This window comes from Dipteris shenzhenensis, chromosome 16 (assembly GCF_047967505.1).
Source record: "Dipteris shenzhenensis isolate YYH24624 ecotype China chromosome 16, Dip_SZ_1.0, whole genome shotgun sequence".
NCBI classification, from domain to species: domain Eukaryota; kingdom Viridiplantae; phylum Streptophyta; class Polypodiopsida; order Gleicheniales; family Dipteridaceae; genus Dipteris; species Dipteris shenzhenensis.
In genome coordinates this window covers 38,657,506-38,676,055 of record NC_141611.1, presented here as the reverse complement: position 1 = coordinate 38,676,055, position 18,550 = coordinate 38,657,506, and the positions used below count along the sequence as shown (strand labels likewise).

The window sequence follows — 18,550 nt, the reverse complement described above, 5'->3', positions numbered from 1 at the left end:
CAGCCGGTGGTGTCAAAACACGCAGCCCTGAATAACGGCCGAGTAAAAGATCATGTGGACCTAGCACTGAATTCATTGCATACGAGATAGCTCTTCAATGAAGCGGTTTGCACATGCCTTTCATATGCTTGGACCCTTAACGCCATCACCCCCATACACAAGGCAGGAGATACACTATAGGGCGATGTAGCCTTCCTTGGTTGGCCCTATCCTCCTTGTTAAAAAATTACCCAACAGAGGGTACGCACAGCATAAGACTTATAGTAATGCCCAGGAGCTCACACAGTGTGATGTGTGGGGTGTGGAATCACAAACTTCTTTACTTAATGTGCGTCACATAGATTAGATGTGCAGACTCATCAATAGACAATGAACCAGCCAGATAGAGAAACCACCAAAATATATTTCCGACCAAAACTATGGACACAATACAAAAGATATAGATCCAGAGTCCCACCAATGGTGTGGTCCTCTGATCTTACCACAAGGTCCTTCTCCTATCAGCCAGTTATCTCTAGACTCGAGTCTGCATGCTCCACCTGGAGCGTCTGTAGACTTTCCGTCCAGTGTGTTCCTCTCCACCTTACTGCCTGTGAATCAGCCTAGGTGGGCAGCCCCTGCCAAGCTTTGTTTGCAGCACATAGGTCCCCTTGGTCCTCCTGAATGTAGGCCCCAAGATAACTGTTCCACTGCTCCAACCTGCTTGTGAATGGCTGCTCCAGAAGATGATGATCTCAGCACCTTGCTGCCCTAGAAGACAGCCAAGGTCCAGCCCCTCCTGGCGAAGTCTGCAGCCCTTCAAGCACCCTCTCACCTCCTGGATATAGGCCCAGAGGGTGGCTTCCTGCTGCTCCTTTCTGCCCTGGAACTGCTGGCTATGCTGGATGATTTGTGAGGCATCAAGCCTCTCCTTTTATAGGCCTAGGGGCCTGTCAAAAAAACTGACCAGCCTGCCCTAATCTGGCCGACCAGACTGGCCGACCAGACTGTGGCTGGTCCAGCCCTTTAAGGGCTCACAACCCAGGGCTTTTGGCCCCACACTTCTAGGGCCTTTGGCCCTCCAATCTAGGCAAGGGCCCAGCCCTATATAAGCCTGCCTGGCCAACCTGTGTGGGCTATAAATATGCCCCCCAGGGTCAGTCCCTTGCAGCCCTCCTATATATTCAGGGTCCAGCCCCACCAAACCTGCTGCAAACAGTGCGCCTTCATGTCCTAGATCCATCGCAATCTGTCCCTGACTATCTTGCCTCTGCTCCAGGCTTGTTCCAGCTCTAGGGCTCTTGCCCAAGCTCCGTACATGTCCCTGAAACCAGCCGTACAGCAGGCGTGTGTAATCCGTACAGATCTGACATGCTTCTGCACTATTCTGACCCTCTGGTCTGCTCATAACAGCTCTAGATGTGCTGCCCACATGACAGCCAAGATGCTGTCCATGTGGCAGCCCCATCTTATCACTCAATCCCTTCTGGCTCTTGTCCACATGGCATCCAATCAGATGCCCATGTGACAGACACTCAAACCCTAGGTTCACCCCCCCCATGCTCTCCTCATATGGGGGCTTACAGATGGGGAGGTGACCTTTCCAACACTCCTCAATGGCACTGGCAGCAGAGGGTGATCAGATGTGTGCTAGTTGCAGATGATTTGTGAGCCTAGGACTTCACATAGATAGGCTACCTCCCCCTCCCTTCCAAGTTCCAGTACAGTGTTGAGGCCCCCTCCATCCTCATCTGAGAGGATCTCCTGCAGCTACACACATTCAGGACTTGGTTGGCACCTTGTGAGCTTCTTGTGAGGCTCAGCTTCTACAGAGACCACTGCCTATGGATTCCAGCGGAGGGCTTCATTGACCCACCAGGATATACACGGATCCACCTCCCTCACTTCTTGCGGATATCGGTAGGGCACAGATCAGTCCAAAGCCGATTGATTTTCATTTATGTGCAAGTCTTTGTACTTAGTTTCTGTTCCAAGCTGTTGCAGGGTTAGGGTTATATGCCTAGTTGAGATCCTAGAGTAACGTAGCGTATCCAGCAGTAATCTATTTTGTGTTCACAGTTGGATTGCTGGTTGGCTGCACCAGCATAAAAACAAGTTAACTTATGCCAGCTACGCAGGGTCTCCCCATTGCAACATCTGTTCAAGTTTGTTGGATAGCAGTTCATTTCAACACATCTTATGATAGCTCCTCTCTATTAATTTACTTGTGGTGGTGCAGTTTCATCTGGAAAATAGATGTGAGATCCGTTGGATTTCAGGACAAGGCTGTCTTTTTTCAGGCTACTGAGAATGCCATGAAAGACCTAAGTAAAGATAAACAAAAATGAAAAAAATCTTGTTTTGGTATTCACCTATACACAAATTTTATGTTTCAATGTGTTGCAATGCAGGTTTGTGATACGAATGGTCGTTGGTACTTGGCAGACACTGGATTACGACCCGGGGATCTGCTGCTGTTGACAGGAAGGGCCCTTCACTATGCAACTGCAGGACTTCGTCAAGCATGTTCATATCGGATAATTCCTATATCATCATCAGCTATTCCTGGCTCTATGGGAAGGTGAGTGATGATCTAGACTCTACACGGGCTGCTACTTACTTTGCATCGTCTTTTGAACTTTCTCTCATTCATCTCGTCACAAACTCAACATTTATTATAATCTGTAGATGCTGAGAACTAATAATTTGAAGATTCTGGGTGAAATAGCTGTCAGCCTGCATTAAAGATCGTGCACTTATGTTATTTGCAGGACTTCCTTGACTTTTAGGCTCATGCCACGTGGAAATGCAACACTTGATGGGTCCTGCATGGCAGATTCTGGCCATGTTGTTTCTGAAGGTTTTGGTCCTGTACTAGTTTCCAAGTTTATGGAAGGCTTGACTGCTGCAGATGCTCTCGCAGGAAATGGGCCGGAAAATTCTCTGGTGAGTTTTGAAAGGCGTTTTAACATAGAGGAAGACTAATCTCAAACAAAAGGATACTTGAACATGGAGCGTTAGGAATGATTTTGTGTAAAAGCGAATACATTCATGGAAGGCGTAAGGACCATGTATGAAACGGAATTCACATTTTTCATATCTCACAAATCCATGCACACTGTCATCTCTTTCTCAAGTGCACTAGGGTCCAGAACCCAATCAGGCTGCCCCCCCACCCCACCCCCAAAAAAAAAAGGGAAAAAAGAAAAAAGAAAAAAGAAAGAAAAAGGTACTTTTATTGCAAAAATATTACTGAGTACAATCCACAGAGTCAGCTGTGTTCTCTTTTTCTTACATGAATCCTTTACAAAGGAGAGGAGGCAGCTCCTCAAACTTGGTAATGGCCACGTGTGACAATTCTAACTATTGACTAATTACATGCCAAAAGACTAGGTAACTCTAGGGGCTAGTCCCTGCTATGTATGATGGAGTTTATGGTTTTCAACCTTGTGAGTGACTATTATGAGATTGAAACTGCACTATGTTGTGTTTTTAGAGGAATGTTCCTGGATTCATCTAGGTATAGGTAACTCTAGGGGCTTCCAGGCCTTGGGTCACATGTTGATGTAGACCCCCCTTCTGGGCGTCCCTACTAAACACATGTGCGCACATAGCATACATTAATTTCTCTAGTTGACCAAGGTCGACCCTCTTGATCATGATTAAGGGCTTTGACCGACAGTCAAGGCGCCTTAATTATGACCAAGTCTCTCCAACCGAGGTTGGACTGTCTTGGTTGACTGAAGTCAACCCTCTTGGCCTAAGCCAAGTCTCCCTCTCCTTGACTGAGGTCAAGCCTACTTGACCGGAGTCAAGTATCTTTGTCCGAAGTCAATTCTTTGACCAATTAAGAAAACTCTTTGACAATAATTAAATAAATGAAGAACTCTTTAATTGTGGCCAATTAAAAGCTCAAGTGGAACTTTGACTTGGAGAATTTACAACTTGGTAAGATCCCCTCAGCTTCTAATCAATTGACCTCAACTAAAAAGCCTCTTTGTAAATATCCAAAACTTGTGGATAGTCAGACAACATGTCTTCATCCATCCACTTGGCATTCAATGCCAAATATTTCTCGACCAGTATCTGCAACCCCTTCAGTGTCTCCACGAGATGACATAACATGCTATGAAGAAGCCATCACCAAAATTCCAGCACTTGGACTTAAGCAGTGCTTTCAAGCATACAACAGATAAAGTACTCAATCCCCTTTTTTTTTCAACTAGTTACAAGGGCATTAGCACCTTTCTGCCATGCTGTCTTTTTTGGAGAATGCTATTCAGCTAGCATCCTAGTCCATCCTGGACATCCATACTCGTTGCTGTTCAATGCATAGCCTTCCAAGTGTTTTTGGGCATTAAATCCACTCGGTTGCTGTCATTTAGACTATCCTTTTTCTGTTGTCTGTCAGACTGTCTCTCTCTTTAAAAAACAAAATGGTCTCTGCCACGTTAGTAGTTGCCTCTTCAGGACCTGCACAGGCTGCCATGTTAGCTGCATGTCTATGCCACGTGTCAATAGCATGCCACGTCAGCATTGCACTGCCAGTGCCACGTCAACATTGCCACGTGTCTGCCATGTGTTTGCTTGTCAGGCTGCCACATTAGCACCTAGCTGGCAGCGCCATGTAGCTGGTCACACCAGCGACTTGACTATGGTTTGGTCGAGTAAACCCACTCATGGGTTTCTCAGCTAGATACATTGGTAGAACATATGAATTGCGAAACAAATGGAGAATTGATAGTGATGATGATTACCTTCCGCGAGGCATCTCTCTAATGAGTGTTGGCGAGGCGAATCTTTCTTTCGTATGGCAAATTGATCAAATGGCCATCAATCATCGGGGTCTTTCCTTGTATGCACAAGGGATGGACTACAGTTATCTTTCATCAGATGCATCGATGTATGTGTGCGTAGCTCTAATCTGCATAGCCTGCGATAGGGTATATTGCCCTCAAGGGCATTTTGGCAATTTGTGCGCTTCCTTACTTAGAGACGGCCAACGAGGCCCATTTGCATACTTGCATACATGTACTTGTTGCCCTGGTAGCCGGTTGTCACAATTCAACACAACGCAGGTGCTTGAGGTAAATCCCCAAGTGTGTGTCGGTCAGCTTGAACATGCAACTAATTTGCCTTTTCACGTGCATCGTTTGACGGGCAATATCATACTCCACCCAGATACATGAGATAAGCATCCGAGCAACGCTCCCGTTTCTCCCGTCTGCAACTGGCTTCTCTGATCGAGGTTGCCTTAGAAGGCAATCCTTGCCTTAGCTTTGATACCAATGAAATGGAATTCGCGTTTTCATAGCTCACAAATGCATACACTCTCTCATTTTGCATTGGTGTGGATGCTCATTTAGTAGCTCCACCACCACAGCTCGTTTGTACCAGGTTTTCACAGTCTCATAGACCCATCGGTCTTCCGAAGACTTAATAAACTTTCTTTCTTTCTTTCTCTCACAGCTCATGAGGGCTCATAACCCAATGAGGCTGGACCCCCCCGAAAGGTACTTTAGCTCCTCAAACTTGGTAACTGGGGGTACTCTAATTGTCTAGCCGCAATGGAGACCCATCTAGGGAATTTAGCTAGTCCAAAACGCATCCAAGAGTTGTACACCATCATTTGAGTGATTCCACTTCCCATTTATTTCCAAGCTTGATAACTTGAGTTCACATGAGGTTAAATCAAAGCTCAATAAAAATGTGGATTATGCGCTTAAGGATGAGAAAGCTAGGGGTTTGCTAGAGCATTGGTGGAGTGAGGATTAATTATTTGAGCGATGCTTGAATGCCATGCTCTTGGGACTCTACAGTAGTTGATGCATTCCAACTCACGCCAGAATATCATGCCATCATCACATTCAAGACACGAGAGGATAGGTTTGCAACTTCTATGCCAAAACAAAGCCTTGAAAGGCACGAAGACGTGGATAGCAGCATATCTTACCCCTTAACGACTTAAGATGAAGCCTAATGAACTTCAAAATGTACGAGAAGCTCAAAAGATTGGCAAGTGGGTATTGTATTGGGAAGGCATTGCGTGAATTCAATATTTGAGATTGGCTTACCAACATAGATGTGGAGACACTCAGTCTATAATTGATAAAACACAGAAGTCTTCTAAGTCACCAGGGTGGACTGTCAACCGTTAACTGACATTTTGGTTTTGATGGACTCTCGGTCTTTAAATGATTTTGATTTCTTTAGTCTCGTAGACCTTTCAGTCTTCACTACAATATGCTTGTTTTCTTGCTTACTTTCTTTCTCGCTCTTCCTCTCTATGCCTCGAGATCTCTCCTACCCTCATTACTTCTTTGGTGAAAAACGTAATGATTTACAAAGGGCTTGGTACCTGACGTACCCTTTTTTTTTTTGTATGGTGCACATATTGGTACTTTTGCTATATATATGGTACCTAACATATGATATTGGATTTGCCAAGTTGCATGAGGCTCCATGGGGCACAATGTAAGTGGGACACAATATAAAGTGTGTATTGCAGGCATTGGGATAATAGGTATTCAGCCTCATTGCACTCTTATGCGCGGCCATACTTGATGTTTTGTAGGTTCAAGACACGAGTAAGAATCCAATTCTAGTAGAAAGTAGAATTACAAAGAGTTTGATGAGTACACACACACCTAGTGAATTAAGCAGAAGACTTGAAGATTGTTGCCATTGGAAAGATGAACATAGTGCCTACATAGTTTTTAAGACAATGTCCATGCATAGTAGTCGTCGATGTTTAGCTTAGTGATGTTTGAATAAGTTTGGACACCTCAATGACAAAGCTTTTACGCTTAGAGGAAGGCATTTACATAGCTTGTACTACATTCACGACAATACGCATATGTGTGAAGCGCATTTTGGGAAAGATGCACATGACACGTTTATAGTAAGGAGCAATGAGACAACCTTACATATATTGCAAGACCTATGGATGCTACTTCAATGAATGGAGCAACTATGGCTCACTTTCATAAATAATGTCTTGGAAAGGTTTGGATGGATTCTTCAAAGGATAAATCATAAACTTTTAATTATGTGATATCATAGCCCTCAATACAGATCATGTATCCACCTGACTTTATTTATTGGCACTGTCTTGCAGGCAATGCTCTCCTTACACTTTTTTTTAAAAGTGTCCCTCCAATACTTTTGTCAAACGTTGTTGCCACCTTATTACTCACCTTGATGCCACGTGTCAACTCGCTCGCGCTTAGCCCTGTTCTCTCTCTTTGCCATATTGTTTCTATTTCGATGCGATGTCTATTTCGATTTCTTCATCTTGTTCGTTCTACTTTAAAAATGGCCACTAAAGAGCGAAAGAGGGCGGAGATGATGAATTGAAAGCGATGAGAAAGAAAGAAAGTTTATTAAAGTCTTCGGAAGACCGATGGGTCTATGAGACTGCGAGCAACCTGGTAGAGAGAAAGAAAGAAAGAAAGAAAGAAAATTTATTAGAGTCTTCGGAAGACCGATGGGTCTATGAGACTGAAAGAATACCTGATACAAATCATAGTAAGGGTGGAGCTATTGAAACGAGCATCATCACCCATGCTGAATCCTAAGTTTGATCATACATAATCAAATACACATTAGGAAAAAAGGGAGCTCATTTTGGGGCCCTGTAAGAAATTCACTATTTTCTCTTTTCTCTCTCTACAAAAGCAAGAAAATATGGATACTTGCGTGAGAAATGTCAGTGTGAAAAGGAATAAATATATTCTTTCACATGCTTTACATTCAATGTTCATATAAGAGCAACACTTTTCTGTGCAGAATTTGGTGATTCTGACACCGTAGACGCTTCCGGAACGGCCCAAAACCCCAAAAACGGCACTGGAAACGCTGGAATCGGACATCCGGAGGCTCGGAAACGGCCAAAAAAGGCCGAAAAGTGGGATTTGCAGCAAAACGCGATCTGGCACCTTTGGAAATTTCAAAAGGTGCCAGATCGCGTTTTGCTGCAAATCCCACTTTTCGGTCTTTTTTTGCCGTTTCTGGGCCTCCGGATGTCCGATTCCAGCGTTTCCAGTGCCGTTTTTGAGGTTTTGGGCCGTTCCGGACGCGTCTGCGATGTCAGAATCACCAAATTCTGCACAGAAAATAAATTTTAAAAAGATTCAAATTAGATCACCTCATTAATGTGACATGCTTCTACGAACATATAGTACTATTTCTTTTTCTTATTTTTATCTTCTTTTGTTGAATTTTCAACGTTACGTTGGCCCACTCCTGATTGGTTGAGAGCCTATTTTCTCTCTCTTCTAAAAGGCCCCAAAATGAGCTCCCTTTTTTCCTAATGATCTGGATGTAACAATGAAAAGAAAAGGAATGGAGCGGAGCGGAATTCTCCATATGTCATGTCGCCCTGGCTGGTGCATAGCCGGTGATGGGACGCTGGTGCCCGTCAAGGGGTGCCGTGCGTCTCGGTCTCCTGGACGAGGCTTGACGCAAGACTAGAGCCACCGTGACTCCCGTGGGACGTATCTCGGGTCTAAACAATGAGACAGGAGGTTCCCCAAAGTGATCTGTGTGTCCCCTCGATGTCTCGTGTGTCGTGCTGCGGTGGTCGGGTCGGGGTCTTTGTCACATCTGCAGCTAGAGACTGGACGATCAATGTCACTCGATGGGAAGAACTCTGTGATCCTGCTTTGAGAGGTGTCTGATGATGCGGCTTGCTGGTATTGCGATAATTCTTTCTATCTTAAATGGTGCGCTGCCCTATCAGCCAGATTTAGATTTAGATGCTCGTTTGGGAGAGACTAAAATGAAATCGTTTAGACTTCACAAGCAGTTGTAGCTTGAATGAAGAGATTTGGACTACTTTTTGATTGGCCTTCTCCTTTAGTGCTAGCCTTCATCATGGTTGAGTTTGCCCTTCACCTCCGGAGTGCCGACAGAAACTTAGTACGAAGACTTTGTATAAATGGATGCTCAAGTATGTGTGGGTGTGTGGATTTGTATGTGTGAGAGCATACTTTTATACTATGGTCTACACCCACTGTTGGGCGTTGATGACGTCAGTGGGGATGTCATAGTAGCTAGTTCCTGCTATGCTTGATGGAGTTTATGGTTTTCAATCTTATGAGTGACCCTCGTGAGATTGAAATTGCACTTTGTTGTGTTTTTAGAGGATGAGTTTGGGAATGTTCATGGATTCATCTAGGTATATGCTTCTGCGGTATTAGCGGACATGCAAATTTCACGTTGTGAAGTTTTCGTCCAAGTTGCGGCCTGCTGGCATTGCGATAATTCTTTCTATCTCAAATGGTGCGTTGCCCTATCAGCTAGATTTAGATTTAGATGCTCGTTTGGGAGAGACTAAAATGAAATCGTTTAGATTTCACAAGCAGTTGTAGCTTGAATGAAGAGATTTGGACTACTTTTTGATTAGCCTCCTCCTTTAGTGCTAGCCTTCGTCATTATGTGTGGGTGTGTGGATTTGTATGTGCGCGAGCATACTTATATACTATGGTCTACACCCACTGTTGGGCGCTGATGACGTCAGTGGGGATGTCATAGTAGCTAGTCCCTGCTATGTGTGATGGAGTTTATGGTTTTCAATCTTATGAGTGACTCTCGTTAGATTGAAAGTGCACTATGTTATGTTTTTAGAGGATGAGTTTGGGAATGTTCTTGGATTCATCTAGGTATATGTGGCCAAGCCCCGTCGCTTGAGTAAGTACTCTTTGTGTCGGACCCCCTCGTGAATGAAGGCCGCGAGACATCTCTGATCTGGGTAGGCGAGGAATCTGGAAAGGAGTTCGGAGCTGTCTCTGAACAGGCAGTGGTAGCGACCTCGGATCTCGTAGTACACTGGGCACCTGAAAATAAAATGCTCCTCCGACTCAACCTCCTGACAGTCGCACAATATGCATAAGCGATGCTCCCTAGGAATCCCCTTTGCTCTGCCGCTCTCTATGCGGAGGCGGTGTGATGATACCCGAAACTGTCCGATGGAGATCCGTAGTGAGTGAGGCATATGAAGCTCAGTGTACCCCGGTGGTGTGATGAATCCCTCCTCTGAAAATGAAGACGGTAATCTCTGTAGAAACTCAGCTTCACTGGAAGCTCCCTTGGCTCCAACCAGGTCCTAAAGGTGTGTAGCTGCAGGAGATCCTCTCGAATGACCTGGTTGGTGTGTGGCTCGATCGGGATGGTGAGTGGGAGTACCGGAGGGGCATCTAAACTGTACTGAAAGGGAGGTATCCTATCGATGTGGAACCCTAGTCTCACAAACCATCTGTGAGTTTGTGGATACCAGCATCGCTCATCTCCCTCTGTTGCCAACCTCATGGAGGAATCGAGAGCCAACCATGGCAATCTCTATCTCCCTGATGTGTAGTCCCCATATGATCTAACCCAGTGTAGATATGTGATGGTCTGAAAGGCTGCATCTAGTTGGAGTGGAGAAGCATTAAACTCAGCTTGAATGATATGATGTGGTACAGACGGTTTCCCCCGGATCATTCGTGAGAGCATGAGGATCTGCAGGCACTCCACCCGTGTCCACTCTATCTCTGACATGTCAGGCCCCCAACAAGGGCTGCCATACATACCGGTTGGTCGGACCAAGAAGTCGAAGAGAAGAGCCTTGGTCCGATCCTGGAAGTGGGAGTGGAAGCATTGTCTCTCTAGCCGAGCCAATGAGGCGTATCCCTTGCTCAGTCTGGCCTGCATTACTGGTCTCATCGTGAAGATCGGGCTGGAGAAGATGACCCCCAAGTAAGTGTATGAGGATACGATCTCAACTGGTGACCCACCGAAAGTAAAAGTAAACTGCTTCTGTTGCATGTTTGCTCGAGAGGTGTTAAAGATCATGACCTTGGTCTTGCCAAGGTTGACCTCGAAATCATGGGATAAACAAAAAGCCTGTAGCGACATCCAGGTGTCGCTGGAGCCCCTCGGGTGTGGACGACAAGAGTGCCACGTCATCTGCATAAAGAAGAATCTTGATGATGATCCCGGCAAGTGAGCAACCGGTCCCTCCGAACGCCCCCATGAAAGTCTCAAGCTCATCGATATAGAGGCCAAACAGGGTCATTGATAAGGGACAACCATGTTTGATCCCTATGGTACTCAAGATCTCATCTGTCCAACCTGCGCCTGTTCGAACTCGGCGTGAGACTCTCTCATACAGTGCCATGACTGCCCAAATGATCTCCTGATCAAATCCCAGTGTCTGTAGGTGTGTGATGAGACGAGCTCGAGGTACTGTGTCAAAGGCTTTGCGGAAATCCACAAAGCAGCAATATACCCTCTCCTTCCGTGATCTGGCCTCCTCAATGACACTCATGAGAGTGAGTATGTGATCCATAGTCCCATGGTCTCGCCTGAAACCGGCCTGACCCTCTGCTTTGAGTCCTCTCATCTCTGCGAAGAGGCTGACCAACGTATCCAATACAGTTGCAAAGATCTTGGACATCACATGTTCAATCGTGATAGTTCTGTAGTTACTTGGGTCCATGGGATCCCCTGCCTTGTGGATGGGGGTGATGGTATTGAGTGTCGAAGTGTGGGGGAAGCCAAGGCAAACAGCGTCATTGAATAGCTTTTGCGAGGATTGGGGCTAATTTGTCGATCCCATATGCGATAAACTCAATGCATAGCCCCTCCCCTCGTGATCCTTAGCTCGGCCATTGTGCAGTTTCAATGTCACGTCCTTGACTCCCCCTCTGGTGAACAACGTGCAAGTGGTGGGGCAAGGGGTGTGTATGAGATTTGGAGTGGGCTGGTGTGGGACATCATAAAGATGGTGTGCATACGTGTGTTAGACTCTCGTGTCGGTGAGGGGTGATGGAGACCTATGTCCAAGGAATCTCCGCCAAAAATCCTTAGAGTTGTTGCTGTACAAGATGTGCAGCAGCTGCTCCTCATTTCGACGAAGAAATGCTTGCTTCTTCTGACGTACGAGACGTCGGTACTTGCGTACCGTGTTTGGTGTGTTCGGGAGGTGACATTTAGTTTCAAGTCGGAGCTGTCGGCGATAAGCTTTGCACTCCGCATCGTACCAATTGTTGCAGGGTACAGAACCAAGAGGTGGTGGTCTAGTGGACCATGTGGGATTTGGAGGACGGCCTCGTGGAGTGTGCGACTAATCAGGGCAGCACGGTCCTCTATGAGTGTTATGTGATCGATGTAGGTTAGGAGTCTGTTTAGGCGTCCAGAGTAGGCCGATGAGAGGCTGTGTGGTGTGGCTAAGCGTGGGGTGGCGATAGTGAAGAATAGGTATGTGTGATCAGCTCCTGGAGGGAGTGGTGCTACGGTGAAGTTGGTGATACATGAAGTGAAGGTAGGGGATCCCATGATGTAATCTACTACACTAGTGCCCCCCCCCCCCGCGAGTAAAACCACCTGAGGACTGCTATAGGTCAAGCCCGTTGTAGATGATGAGATCATGCATCCTGCCCAGATCAAGGAGCGTGTGTCCATATGGTGTAATAGGCCTGTGTCGGTCTGATGAGGTCCTGGTCATACCTGCTCCGTCTAGGTCCATGTCTGGTAGCATGATAGAGTCGTCTCGGAAGTCGAGGAGTGGTACCTGGCGCGTGCTTGTCTTGGTGTTGAAGTCCCTAACAAGGAGAACTTTCCCGCGGGCTGAAAGGTCTGGGATATCCTGATGTAAGGGTGCATATGGCGATGTCTCACCCTCCTCTCGTGCCACTTTCGCGAAGTGGGATGTGTCTGGCGGGAAGTAGCATATTGCTATGAAAAGGTCACGGGTGTCTGTGCATCGGTTCCGGATCCACATGAATCGGGAGTGTGCGTCCTTCCTCTCAATGGAGATGGCTCCAGCTAGGGAAGACCTGTACAATACTGCGACCCCGCCTGATCCTCGGACTCTTCTTGTATCCCTCGTCTCATCCTTGAAGGCTGACTCCCATGTGTAGCCACTGACTATCGGTAGTGGACGCCCTGGGCTCTGGTGTGTCTTCGTGTAAAAGACTATGTCTCGTGTTGTATAAGACTCCGAGAAGTTCCCTGGGTCTGACCATAAGGTACCATTACAATCCAAATGGTGCAGTCTAAGGTGTCTCGGAAACTTGAGTCTCATAGGCCCCGTCCCCCTAGGAGGTACGGGTGGGAGCCCGACGGGTGCTTGTCAACAACCTACCATCTCGGACCATGGCCCATTTTCCCTCCTTGTGGGCAACATCTTTGTGGGCAACATCTCGATGCTACAGAAGAACTCGTCGCTCCTCAATCTGTAGTGGTGTCAAATCCTCGTCCATGGACAGGGTGGGATGCTCTCATAGAGCGGCTCGACGTCGGAGTGTCGCTAGTTGGGCATGTGAGTCTCTGAAGCGAATGACTAGGGGATGCCCTTGGTTGGGATCTCTCCCAACACACCATGCTCCCTCTATGCCATGGTCGGGGACCCCCATGGTGGTGGTCACAAGGGTGATCGCCTCCTCCATGGGTGTCATAGTGGTGCTGGTGCTGTCTCGCGTGATCTCTCGTATCCGGATGTTGAGGGCCTTCAAAGCCCTCTGCTGCTGTTCCTGTATGGCGGCTGAAACGGTTGCCTTTGCGGGCTCCCGTTTCGCCACGTCCAGTCGTCTCTGCTATAGCCTATTTGTGCCTCCATCTCTGTGACTGGGGTCCCTCCAGGCGCTGCTTTGAGGGTCTCAAGCTCCTCTCGAAGCTGTGTGATGTCGTGTCTGAGTCCCTGGATAAGGGTGCCTTGCTCGTGTATAATGCGGGCCTGCTCTTGGGTGTATCGGGCCTGCTCGTGGGTGTAATGTATCAGCTCTGCCTGACGGGCCCGGATGCTGTGTATCTCAGCCAATAGGGAGTCCCAAGCATCTGGTGGGGGCCTAAGATGTCCTGGTCGAGGTGGGAACTGAATCTCGAGAGGGGTTGGAATGAAGGTGGGCTACTGAGGTTGTACTGAGGGTGGGGACAACATGATCTGGGCGGGGGAGTGGTATGTAGGAGTAGCGAGGCCAGATGAGGTGATGAAGGGTGGTTGATTGAGAGGTATAGGTGATACGAGGGGAAAGTACTGTGGAGCTGTGGCCGGTGGGGCTAGTGGTGAGGCTACTGGAGAGGAGACCTGTGATGATGATGCAGGAGAGGGGAAGGAGAGAGGTGGCATAGATGATGAGGCGGATGATGGTGGTGAAATAGTGGTGGTAACCATAGAGGTCGAGGATGTGTTGAGCGGCTTGGGCTTTGGGTGGGCCCCTTTCTTCTGGGCCGCGGTGCTGTCCACAGTCAAACCGCTCCGGTTGCTGCGTTTGTTGAAGTCCTCCAGATTGAGTTGCTTTTGTGTTTTCGCCTTGTCACCGTTCCCCTTCCCCATCTCCACGCGTATGCAAATTTGGACCGAAGGGTCTCCCGCCTAGTCTCCTGTCCTCATCCCCCTGTTCCCTTCATTATGGGGGAGGCAGCAGCGGGCAAAGAAGGGATTGCAGCTGTTGAAGAAGAAGAAGAAGGAGAAGAAGAAGAAGAAGCAGAAGTAGAAGGAGAAGGGGCAGGAGGAGGAGGAGGAGCAGGAGGAGAAGCAGGAGGAGGAGCAGCAGGAGGAGAAGTAGAAGGAGGAGCAGAAGAAGCAGAAGCAGAAGCAGAAGCAGAAGAAGAGGAAGAGGAAGAGGAAGAGGAAGAGGAAGAAGAAGAAGAAATATTAATAAAAAAAAGAAGCGAGGGGGGTTGGGGAGGGGGGGTTGAGCGAGGCGTAGCGGGGGGGTAGTGAGGGGTAGCAGAGGGGTAGCAAGGGGGTACGGAGGGATAGCGGGGGGGTAGCGGGGGGGTAGCGAGGTGTAGCGGGGTAGCAAAGGAGGCTGGAGACATATGGGTAGGCTGAGAGAGCAGAGAACTGAAGCAGGTGGGAAAAGAATGGGCAGGCACAAACGGAATGGCAAGTGGGAGGAGTGTGGGCATTAGCAGAATGGCGGACGGAGAAGAACCGTACATCAATACAGAAGGGTGGATCAGTGACCAAACCAAGGTGGAAGAGGCTTTTTAAGAGAGAGAGAGAGAGAGAGAGAGAGAGAGAGAGAGAGAGAGAGAGAGAGAAGGAGAAGTAGAGTCTATTAACGTCCTTGGGGGGCCAAAAATGACCTAATACAATGTAAAATAGAGTCTCCTCAAGGAGAGGGGAGTTCCTGACGCGAGGTAAAAAGACGAGTGACAAAAGATCCCAATGCTGCAGGAGAGGCAGTAGAGAGAACTGATGTCAACTGAGCAGAGTCCTCCAGTATCTGCTGGTAGTCCTCCCTGATTTGTGCATATCGGGGACACTGTAGAGCCACATGTGCCTCCGTCTCAAGTGTGTGCATGTCACAAAGGGTACAGACTCTAGCATGTCTGGGCTGATGCATCCAAGCTCCCTTCTCAATTGCAAATATATGAGATTTGGTACGAAACCTGGCTATGTTTCTGCGATATAGAAGGGGGATAGGTGTGCTAATATAAGGCTGAGCATGAGTCTCTATGAACATGTATGTAGACCAACATGTGGGATTTATGTTGTCTTGGTAATATTCCAGCTTTACCCTCTTTTCACTTGTCAGCCAGTGAGTTTGCAAAGTGCTCAGTAAAGACAGTTGAAACTCTTGCATGGTGACCTTTTAAGGCGGCATGGTCAAATATGCTTCCACTTTCCATTTGCTGAACCATTTTCTTATGTCGGTTGCCCATCCTGTACAGATGATCTTACTTTTGTGGTTCTTTTGAAGCTTTGTGCTGGCATTCCATGCTTTATGAGGCAACCTATCTGGTTGCATTTGCTGCACCTCTATTAGGTATTGCATAACTCTGATCAGTGCATGAAATTCAATTGGCCTCCTTCCCGTTTCCAACACCAAGGTGTTGCCGTAAGAAAGCCTTTTGCATTTTCTCAATATCATTCCATGTAGAGGCTGAAATACTGCCTCCCCATACTTCCACTCCATATAATACTGTTTGTACAGCAAATGGATGAATAAAAAATACAGATTTTTTGAAAGTTAAAAAGGTGATTTTCGCTTCTTGTTGAATTGCCTTCACTTAGACCTACCTATGGTAGGCCAAAAAGATGAGTACAAGGACTACTGCCCAGACTCACCTCAGACCATGGTAATTTGGGTGGCAAAGGTTGCTCATATAGCAAGGGATCAGAAGGGAATGCCGATAAGATTCACAGCTTTATGGTATGAACCAAAGCCTTTGAAAAGTCTCCCCAAAAAATACACAGTGAAACAATTGTATGAGGGTTGCTTGCAAAAGAAACGTGAATGGATTCCAAATAAAGTGGTTGTGCCAAATGGCGCTCCTGACTTCCAGTCTCCTTGCTGCCCTGGAGGACAGCCAACGGTCTTCATCCTCACGAGCTCTTTGTCTGCTCTGCTGATGGTAGCCACCTCCCTTGTCCATATCCTGGTCCTTGAGGGCTCCCTGCAGCTCCAATCTGCTCCCTGTTTGTACAAGGCTAAATGCCCTTCATAAAACCGACCAGCAGCCTTAGGTCTGTAAACCGTCCTGGTTGGCTGGCTTAAACAAGCCTAAGCAGGCCCTAAGTCAGGCGGCCCTGTCAGCTCCTTCCCCTTGTCTGTTCCAGCGCTTGTCTTGGCCTGGGATGATCTCCAAGCAGGCGCCTACCTCCCCATCTTCCAGGCACTGTTTTGGCTCCTTGAGGCCTGCACCAACCCTGTACATGTCCTGCCAACACCCCGTACTGATCCGTACGTGGTTGCTGCAGTTCCGTACACTATCCCAGGCATTTCCAACCTCTAGATTCCACATCACAGATCTAGGCAGTCTGCACCTGTCCGTACCTGTGGTGACATCATCTGCCATATCATTGACTTGCTCTAGCCTGCTGACCCTGTGCAGAGCTAACCGCACATGAGCCGTACTGTCACGTGTCCTTCCCGGCCTGTTGCAGTCCACCAAAAGCTCCACCTATGGCCTGGTAAGTTCTTCTTTGTGCTGCCCACATGGCAGCCTAGATGCTGCCTTTGGTTTCCCATTTTAGCTCTGTATGTTTGTAACATCTTCTATCATCCCAGTAGCTTTTGACTGAGGTTGGGTAAGCTTACTTCCTCATGTTGCATATTGTTTTGTTTTCTCTGTTGAGTTGTGTATAGCACTCTCTGGACTTTGTTATTTGTACTTAAATAATTTCCTAGTTTCATAGATCCTAACGGGTCTCCCTCGGACTTTCATAGAGGCATTTCATCTCTCTCTCTCTCTCTCTCTCTCTCTCTCTCTCTCTCTCTCTCATAAACACATCTTATGTGGATCTTGTCACTTGTCAGACATACTTCATAGCCTTCGACATTTGGCAGCATTTGAAACTTTCTTTGCACAACTTCTTAGCGTGAGTTCAATAGCATAGGTACACCATTCACCGAACTTGGGCACTTTGTACTTTTCATGATTTTGGTTTTGCTTTGTACTCGTGATCATTGACCATATTTTGGTGTCGAGTGGACGGTAGTATATATATAGATATATATATATATCTCCCTCCCCCCCTTTTTTTTCAACCACCATCTCATTGACGTGCATATTCACACAATACATGTAGGCACTACATGTGGGCACCTGTTTATTTCAAATGCCATTTAGACTAACAAAATGTTCTAAGATGCATAGGCCCTTTGATGGTTCGTAGTGTTTTAATGTGCTTTAGTCGTTGATCATGATTTTGTTCATCGACTAGTCTCTTTGATGTTCTTTTTAGACTTTGTCAGGGCCGATTGTATAATCTTTCTTTTCTATTGTGGTTGATTGTTTGATTTTGCAATTTAAAACCTTTGAAGAAAGTTAAAGAAGTGGATATCACAGCTCAATTTATTCATAATACATCAAATGTTGATGACATTTTTATTCAAGACTTTTTACCTTTGCCTTTTGTTATTGATGTGGTTCCTTTTAATGTGTACGTAAATGCAGGAAACAAAAGGTCTAGCCAATTTAGAACCGACCCTTCGAAGTGTATTGTCTGATCCTTTGACGTAAGTATTTGAATCCAGCAAAGAGTTGATTATCAAGATTTGCTGCAAACATCATTTTTTAAGAAAGTGAAAGGGGAGAATGTTTTAGTTAAGTAAAGGAATACACCCATTTAAAGTTAGGCAATACTTAAGCTATTGATAACTTCCAAAATATAAACATGAGGTGGGACACACAATATTGTATGGTGTGTCCCTATATGTATCAAGTGGCCAACCCTTCGAAGTGTATTGTCTGATCCTTTGACGTAAGTATTTGAATCCAAAAAAGAGTTGATTATCAAGATTTGCTGCAAACATCATTTTTTAAGAAAGTGAAAGGGGAGAATGTTTTAGTTAAGTAAAGAAATACACCCATTTAAAGTTAGGCAATACTTAAGCTATTGATAACTTCCAAAATATAAACATGAGGTGGGACACACAATATTGTATGGTGTGTCCCTATATGTATCAAGTGGCCAGCTTGTGAGATTAATTATTCACTTAAATATTAAACAAACAGGAAGGACGAGCCTTCCTCTCAAAGCACACCTCAATGTGGCCATTTGGCCAAGGGTTTTCCATCTCCTTGAGGAACACAATGAACGGAAACAACCACCTACATGAGCTTGTCTCTTGAT

General features: G+C 46.5%; 1 protein-coding gene across 2 annotated transcripts in view; it reads left to right on the top strand.

Annotated features, from left to right (window-relative positions):
- The window catches only part of LOC147892929 (RING/U-box superfamily protein), a 57,381-nt gene that overhangs the window by 17,226 nt on the left and 21,605 nt on the right, over window positions 1-18,550 (top strand). For both annotated transcript variants that reach the window (XM_087387028.1, XM_087387029.1), the window contains 3 exons: window positions 2,391-2,560; window positions 2,751-2,925; window positions 17,872-17,933. In XM_087387028.1, coding sequence (XP_087243154.1) covers window positions 2,391-2,560; window positions 2,751-2,925; window positions 17,872-17,933 — 407 coding nt within the window. The remainder of the gene's footprint in view (window positions 1-2,390; window positions 2,561-2,750; window positions 2,926-17,871; window positions 17,934-18,550) is intronic.